At 32.3% G+C, this 8,379-nt stretch overlaps 1 protein-coding gene and 1 pseudogene across 2 annotated transcripts; one reads left to right on the top strand and one right to left on the bottom strand.

Moving 5' to 3' along the window:
• LOC148203281 (uncharacterized) lies at window positions 1-1,106 on the bottom strand (annotated as a pseudogene).
• Window positions 1,107-4,520: 3,414 nt separating this feature from the next.
• LOC124824457 (pyruvate dehydrogenase (acetyl-transferring) kinase, mitochondrial-like) lies at window positions 4,521-8,165 on the top strand. Of its 2 annotated transcripts, none has more exons than XM_088105926.1 (7): window positions 4,521-4,665; window positions 4,927-5,215; window positions 6,226-6,484; window positions 6,619-6,799; window positions 7,021-7,168; window positions 7,309-7,522; window positions 7,862-8,165. In XM_088105926.1, exons 1-7 carry the CDS (start codon window positions 4,604-4,606, stop codon window positions 7,918-7,920), a joined length of 1,212 nt encoding a protein of 403 aa, XP_087962052.1. In that variant the 5' UTR covers window positions 4,521-4,603; the 3' UTR covers window positions 7,921-8,165. The 2 variants fall into 2 exon arrangements, with proteins under 2 accessions (XP_087962052.1, XP_087962053.1); XM_088105927.1 differs by lacking the exon at window positions 4,521-4,665 and adding an exon at window positions 4,816-4,834.
• The last annotated feature ends 214 nt before the right edge of the window (window positions 8,166-8,379 follow it).

Raw genomic sequence — 8,379 nt, 5'->3', positions numbered from 1 at the left:
TCATACTATTCCGTTAATGAGCTTTTCTGTCAGAGCCTCTTTGGTTGCCAGAGTCCAGAGCGTCAGTAAATCCACATGAGTAAAGCCTGATCAGATTAAAAGCACACCATAAGACAAAATCAAACACCAAAAAACCTGAGATATACAGAGAATAGGCACAAGAGAGAAAGGTACAAGTAAAAGAAAATAACTCCTCACCAGTTTTCTTGCGAGGTTCAGAAGGGGTTGTTTCATAATGACGAGGCAAGAACACCCTAGTTCCACCGCATCCCTTTTTCACAGAAGATCCACCCATACCTACAACAACCCGAGACCCGGATTTGCCAAACTGCACCCGATTGTTTTGTTGCTGAACTTGACAAGGGGACCATGCAGATTGGGGAAAACATGTAGGACAAGTGCATTTCACATTCACAGTCTCATGGCCAAACTCACGCGCTCTGTTCTGAACCTGAACCTGTTGTTGCTGAACAACCCAGTTATGCTTGGTTGGCCTTTCCCAAACTGAACCACACTGCTGCTTCGGTCTCACAACCTACGGAACCAACATTATTAGAAACCCAACATAAGACCGGTAATAGGAGTAAAACAGAGTGTATATCAACGTGATAAAGCAAATAAGGAACCATGGTTGTTGTTTATCTTCAACCTTGCGACTTGTCCGGCGACAGCGTATATAGCTTCCCAGGGGTCATTGTTTTCGTCAAATGGAGTTGTCGAGGACGAAGGAACGCGCGAGTACCCGTTTGGGCTTCCGTCGCCGGAACCGGCGCTTCAACCCGACCAGCTCCTGAATTCGATAAGTGTGGACTGCGGGGACCCGATTAAACCCTGAGTCTTCCTCGGAATCTCCGAGAATGTTCTGTTGTCGGGTTGAATAGGTAGCGCAAAAAGGTGTTTACGAGTTTCGTTAAGCAAGGACTTACTGACTCGGCGAGTGAGGCGGCGAAGAAGTCCTCTTTGTCATTGCTGCTTTCGGTCTTTGTGGAGGTGGCTAGAGATTTGAGCGGCGGAGAAGAGAGCCCAAGGTCGTAGTGGAACTCGGAAGGAAAGGCGAAAGGGGCGTGGAAGTGGACGTTGTTGATGTGATGGTCGTGGGTGACAAGGAAGTGCGAGGAATCCAGAGGGCAGCATCAACCATGGTGGTAGTTGGGATTGGTAAGGAAGTGATTGTGAGAAGTGATTATGATTCGAGAGAGGGAGAGAGAGAAAGAGAGAGAAGACAATGGTGATAGTTGTAGGGAGTTAGAACATAGAATGTTGAAGACAATATGCTTTTATTAAGGTTTCAGGATCCTTTTGAGGTAGTGATAATTTTGACAAAAAGGTCTGCTGCATTGTAGAGAGACAGAGGAGAGAGAGAATAAAAAATTAACATTGTTAGTGAGTTTTAACGGAAGAGACTTGATTAAGGCAAATTTTACCATATGAGGATGCAATTGACACTTTTTTAAAAGGAGAGACTTAATTGACACAACTCACCAAAACTGGAGACAAAATAAGCTATTAAGCCATAATTTTAAATAAAAAACATAAAAAAAATTCATATTAAAACTTAAGTCAACATTACGAGGTAGATTTGATAATCCAAATTTAATTAAATTATTTGAGATTTTTGAACTTATAATATTTTCTAAAGAGTGTTAGTAACATGTTATTTTTTAGCATCTTTTAACTTAAAAATTATAAAATTAGAAGAGACATTTATTAAATAAAGAGCAAAATTTTTATAACATTATTTGAAAATAAAACTATATTTAAAAAAATTATATTACATTTTATTTCATAATTATAATTATATATATAAAATAACTTTTTAGTAGATTTCAATCAAATTCTATGTAATAACTCAATTTAATGAAAAGAAAAAAAGTCTATGGTTTAAAAGAAGAAGAAAAGCGTGATCTGGACCTACTTTGTCTTTTAGCTTCAATAGTAATTGGTGTCACCTAAATATGCATTGCGTGATAACATAATATTCCTACACTTTCTACATTGCTGCCTTCATTTCCTGTCCTGGTTTTAGGTGGAGAAATTATTTTTTTAAACTAAAATTAATTTACAAACAAATTAAAAATTAAATTTTAAAAAATTCACATGATAAAATGTTCATAGATATATTAACTTTAAAAAAATTCACAGAGAAGATAATTTTAACTTTCTTTCTTCTAAAAGTTTTTGTATGAAAAATGGATAGAAAAGAAAGCACACCTTGCATCCTAATAATTGTCCTTCATTTCAATCATAACAAAAGATATATACAACTTCTTTTTCATTATGTCATATCTTTGATTTACGTTTTCTAGTTTTTTCAACTTTTCCAAAGTAACTTTGGTATACTTTATGGTACATAGTTCTTTTCTAATAAATAAACATCTTTGTTTTATTGATTTCATAAATATGGTTTATAGAGTTTGCAAATATTCATTGTACCATTATTGAAGATATGCAAGATTAAACTGCTAAATTAATTTGTTATAGAAAATTTTCATCCTTATAATATATATAAATGAGTTAAATAAAAAACTGTTACAGAAAACTATGTTTCATACTTTCAAATGGTAAATACATGATATATTATAATCTATTGTGAAGTTTCAATTTGTTAGACAAAAAAACATTTATCTGAAATTTTGTTTGTTATATGAAAGATACAGAATTGAAATTTCATTTATTACATGGAAAACAGTTTATATATTGTTTATTGAAAATCATATTTTACATAATTTTTATACAATTTAGAAATTAGAAATGAAAATAGAAATAAAACATAATTTTTTTAATAATTTTTAAAAAACATATTTAAATATGTATAAACTCACAAAATATCAAACTTTTATAAATTCATCTTAAACACTTATAAATTTTGGTGCTTGTAAGAATTTAAATTCAAAATTTTCTGATTCTCTATTTTAATCTAAAGCTGAACTAAACTAAACCATGAAAACTGAGTTATTTTATTAAAAATTAAGTTAAATTATTTTTTAAAGACTGAACTACCACGAAACTAGTTTAGTGAAACACTAATTAAACTGTTACGGACAAAAAATCAATTACATAATTGTTTACCGGTTTTAGTTGTGATGTTAGCTTGTAATTGTTTCAATACTAAGAATATTTTTTCAACTTGTATTTTAACTATATGGTAAAAAATACATCTTTTATGCTTCTATTATAAAAAAAATGCTTAATTAATGGCTTATTTTCTTTATTAAGATTTCGATACTTATATTAGTTTATTATATATTCAATTTGTTATACATGTTGAAAAATATACATTGTCAATAAATGATTCATATATGATTTTAAGTTTAAATTGTAGTTGCATATGGAGTAATGGTATGATTAATTACTTAATTTTTTGTTTTTTTCTAATGGAAGAAATACTCATTTAAGCTATTAATAATCTTATGGTAAAAAAAATTGTAAAAATCACTAAAACTAAACTACGGAAACATTGGTTTCATTTTTTTATTAAATTAAAATTGAATTACATATAACTTTTATATTTGGTTTATTATAGCACTCACCAATATATACATGGCATGGTCCACATGTCCACCAATTCTAAATTAGAACCACTCCTTTCATGATAAAATTATTTTGCTTTTCCTGAATTTTAAATTTATAAAGCTGAAGGGATAACCTTTGAACTTTTTTAGGAGAAAACATATAAAAAATATATAATAAAATAAAATATAAAAATTACTTTCTTTTTAAAGTTAAACCATTTATTCTTCAATCAAACAAATTATTGAAACCTTAAAAACTGTATTTTCTCCCTATTTAAAACAACACAAACCAATAACTTCTTTAAAAGACCATTTTCTTCTCTCTTCAAAAATGTGAAATGCCAAACTTTCAAATTCATATATTCAAATTCATGAACTACCGACTCTTCTATTAAACAAAGAAAACCTAAGGTAATTTATGTAGATTTTGATAATTGTTAAAAACATGATATTAGAACTTTTTATAAGACATGTTTAATATTTTAAGAATTTTATAACATGAAAAACATTTTCTTTTAGTTAAATCAGACGATTTTAGAAAACAAAATCATTAAATGTAATAAAAGCAGTTAAAGTTTAACAGTATTTGATAAAAAAATGCGTTTCTCTATTAGAGAAGAGAGGAATAAAAAGAAATGTTAAGAAACTAAAGAAAAAACATAAATGCCGTTGAAAATCTCAGTGAAAAATGAATGCAGCAATGGTTAATGAACAGGAGAGGATAAATATTGAAATTAATGTCTTAATAGAAGAGATTAAAAAATTCATTTCCAAAATTTATTTTATTGTAAATTTCTTATATTTTGCCAGGAAACACAAACCTATTTTCAAATATATATATATATATATATATATATATATATATATATATATATATATTTAAGCTTTTAATGTTTTAAAATAAATCTTTAGGGAGAATTAGTTTTTTATTCCTAAATAGGTGCGGGTTTAATTTCAATAAGAGCAGTTTTGATGTACTGAGTTTTTGGCTTTTATAAGCCTCGTTTTCCTATTCAATAAATCATACACTTAGATGAAATTTTATACTGCTTACCTGGTTTATAACACTTATCTTAACACGTGTCATCAACATGGTGCCAATCAATTCGGTGTTGGGAGGTCTCAATTTTCAATTCCCATCGTCAACAATAAGGTGACCCCATTATCCAGGTTCTTCAATTTTCAACTTGCAAATGAAAAGTTCCAAACTTTACCCTCGAATTACACTTAAACGATAACCCAGTTTTCTTTCACTGTTTATCACTCTTCAATTTTCCCTTCTCTACAAAAGGGGCGTGTCACTTTCTTTCTTCTCAATTGGGGTGTGACAGTTTCTTGACTTTTCTTTCTTTTCTGTCATCTATGTTTTTGCCTTCTGTTCTTGAGTTACATGTTGGTTGGTGTTCCAATTCAGTCTCAGATTTAAGGGCTCGTACCTCCAGAACCAGGTTCTCATGGCTGCCAAGAAGGCGTGTGAGTCATTCTCAAAGTCTTTGATTGAGGATGTGCATAGATGGGGTTGCTTGAAGCAGACAGGAGTAAGTCTGAGGTACATGATGGAGTTTGGGTCCAAACCCATTTCCAAGAATTTGCTGATTTCTGCTCAGTTTCTTCACAAAGAGCTAGCCATTAGAATTGCCAGACGAGCTATTGAGCTTGAGAATCTTCCCTATGGTTTGTCTCAAAAGCCTGCTGTTTTGAAGGTAAACTTTTTACTCTACGGTGCAGAATTGTGGCTTCTTGATAATTCTGTGCTGTACTTTTTTCTCATCTATGGTGTTCTTGATTCTGTTTTCTTTGGTTTTGGGTGATAATTATCATTATTTGGTCTTATCTGGGTATAGTGAAGAGAGTTTAGTTCTTTTTTTTGTCTTATTGTTATTCCAGTGTTTTGTTTTTTTTTTCTTTGCTTCAGTAATATTATTGAGCATTAATTGATATTTAAGAGATTGACTAACTTTTGAAAGCTAGTTTATTTAAATATAATATAATTTATGATCAGCATTATCATGATGAAGAAGATTCTTGTCTAACGGAGAGGTCCAGAGTGTCATGTTTGTGGACAATCTTTCCGTGTCAAAACCATCTTTGCAGTCGGTATGGAATAAAAGCATGTGAAGTTTTGTATTATTTCCACGGTTCATTTCTTTATTCAGTTTTATATTTGTTTAATGAAAATCTGTAAACAAAAGACTGAACTTATTTGGTGGAGGCCAGGAGTAGTTTATACCCCTGGAACACTGCTACAAAGGGCTCACAATGTGAACACTGCTCTACCGAGATTATATTTAAATGAATGAGAATGGAACTTCTAACAAATTGTTCAAAGGTTCAAATATCCCAACTAAATGAAAAATGTCAGGCTTTAGGCTGATTGGTTCCGATTTATGCTTTCAAATCTGATATGAACATTTATCTCCCAATTAGCTGCAAAGGGTCTATGGTTTAGTCAAGACAATATTGTTTTATTTATGCAATAAGGGTAATAGTTCTGATTCATCAATCAAAATGGAAAACATTGTCTGATATTAAATTCAACTATTCTTGACAGTGGCTGTTATTAACATTACTCCTTGGGGTTGTGCTTCTGCTTTAGAACATGATAGTGTTAGTTTATGATGTGTGATTTGTGGAAGTTTTAGCAACATTATAGAAAGTTAACGTTTTGTAAATGTTTTTATTGATCTTTTGTGCTAAATTTTTACAATTTTAGGTTAGGGATTGGTATCTGGATTCTTTCCGTGATCTCAGAGCCTTCCCTGATATCAAGAATATGAACGATGAAAGAGAGTTCACTGAAATGATCAAGGCCATCAAAGTGAGACACAACAATGTGGTTCCCACAATGGCCTTGGGTGTTCAGCAATTGAAGAAAGGAATGGATCCAAAGATTGTTTACGAAGATCTTGTCGAGATTCACCAGTTCCTTGATCGCTTTTACATGTCAAGAATTGGGATCCGAATGCTTATTGGTTAGTTCAGATAACATTGACTACCTTACAAGACTATGCAGTTTTTTGGCTACTACTTTTCCATTTAAATCTTTATAGCGGAGGCTTAAATCCTATGCTTAGTGTATACATTTTTCACTTTTTGTGTGATTTAGGGCAGCATGTTGAGTTGCACAATCCCAATCCTCCACCCTTTGTTGTTGGTTATATACACACAAAAATGTCTCCTGTGGAGGTGGCCACGAACGCCAGTGAGGATGCTCGTGCTATATGTTGTCGTGAATATGGAAGTGCCCCTGACGTCCGAATTTATGGAGATCCTGATTTTACTTTTCCGTGAGTTATATAATCCTTTATTTCAGGAATTTATTTGCTTTTGTTTTCCTGACATTCATTTTCTAAACTTTTATACACTTATCTCCCTTTCCCTGCTCCTTTTGTTTTCTTTTCAAGAGCCCAGAAGCTAGAAATGATTAACTCATAAGGATTTGTGATCATAGTTAAGAAACTGTTTCTATTATCTTTCTATATATAATTCTTGTATGTTTCCACTATAGGTATGTTCCAGCTCACTTGCATCTTATGGTATTTGAGTTGGTTAAGAACTCACTGCGTGCTGTCCAAGAACGTTTTATGGATTCTGATAAAGTTGCACCTCCCATTAGAATCATAGTTGCTGATGGGATAGAGGATGTTACCATAAAGGTGCTCGGTTAAATTCACTGTGCAGTTTATAGTTTTTGAGTGATCTTTTGTTCTGGAATATTTTTGTTTCTTTTGGTAGGATTGCTACTAGTTATGGTGGAGATGCTTTTCTAAAGCAGTTAGTCTTTGTGGCATTTCAGGTCTCAGATGAGGGAGGTGGAATTCCAAGAAGTGGTTTGCCTAAAATTTTTACATATCTATATAGTACAGCCAAAAATCCATTGGATGAGCATTCAGATCTTGGAATAGGTGAGAATGTGACAATGGCTGGATATGGATATGGACTTCCCATTAGTCGCCTATATGCTCGGTATTTTGGAGGTGATCTTCAAATAATCTCTATGGAAGGATATGGTGAGTTGGCTATCACTTGTTTTCCCTTCTTTTGCATTGGTTTTCTGCAAAATATTCTTCCACCATTTATCTAATTCTACTACTTTGTCACTTGAAGACTTACCAACATTTTTGTATATTTTCTGCTTACTTTTTATGTCCCTGATATCCATTTGGACTGCTATAATGATAATCTTAGAAGTATCTTATATTTCTTAAATAGATATATTATATTACATTTTCTAGTGCTGGTTTGTTGTTATATCTTTCTCTAAACTGCTCCTCTGTACTATTTAATTGTCCTTATTTCAGAATCAACAATCATATTTTCTGATGCTGTCATGGGTTGTTTATTCACAGGGACTGATGCATATCTCCATTTGTCTCGTTTGGGAGATTCACAAGAACCTTTGCCTTGAAAGCTCTTTTCAGTCGGAGTTACCTTCAGTAACTCAATAATCTTGTGCTAGGGAAAAACACCATTGTTCGTGTCAAAAGGGGCTATTTGCAGTCAAATTTTTAAATGTTTTAATAATTTGACAAAATTTCTTGTACATATGTCATACATAAGATTGTGCATGGTGATTGCCCCTTCTTTACCTTAGGATCCAGCTTTGAAGAATTATCCTTTCTTTTCTAAAATGAAAATTGAATATGCCCTTTATCTTAAAGAATCAATGCATGTGGATGAAGATTAAAGGTGAAGAAAAATGGGCCATTTTTGTGGGGTCCAATAGCAATCCAAATAAATTGCATATTATTTCCTTCAATGCAGGACCTGATGGGTCACTATCAGGAAAACAGGGTACCCCAACATGATAAGTGGAATTATTTATTGCTACTATGATTGCATTTGGTAACATGGGACTGTAAAAATG

The sequence above is a fragment of the Vigna umbellata genome, chromosome 2 (genome assembly GCF_029865625.1).
Source record: "Vigna umbellata cultivar VRB3 chromosome 2, Vumbellata_1.0, whole genome shotgun sequence".
Taxonomy (NCBI): Eukaryota; Viridiplantae; Streptophyta; class Magnoliopsida; order Fabales; family Fabaceae; genus Vigna; species Vigna umbellata.
The sequence above is the reverse complement of the archived record's forward strand: the minus strand, read 5'-3'. Positions and strand labels throughout refer to the sequence as shown.

What these genes read in the sequence shown, in the direction of transcription:
- LOC124824457 (XM_088105926.1), top strand. Translation starts at nt 4,604, where the DNA reads ATGGTGCCAATCAATTCGGTGTTGGGAGGTCTCAATTTTCAATTCCCA. An exon ending in TTCCCATCGTCAACAATAAG is followed by an intron (nt 4,666 to 4,926) that starts GTGACCCCATTA and finishes GTTCCAATTCAG; the next exon opens with TCTCAGATTTAAGGGCTCGT. An exon ending in AAAAGCCTGCTGTTTTGAAG is followed by an intron (nt 5,216 to 6,225) that starts GTAAACTTTTTA and finishes TTACAATTTTAG; the next exon opens with GTTAGGGATTGGTATCTGGA.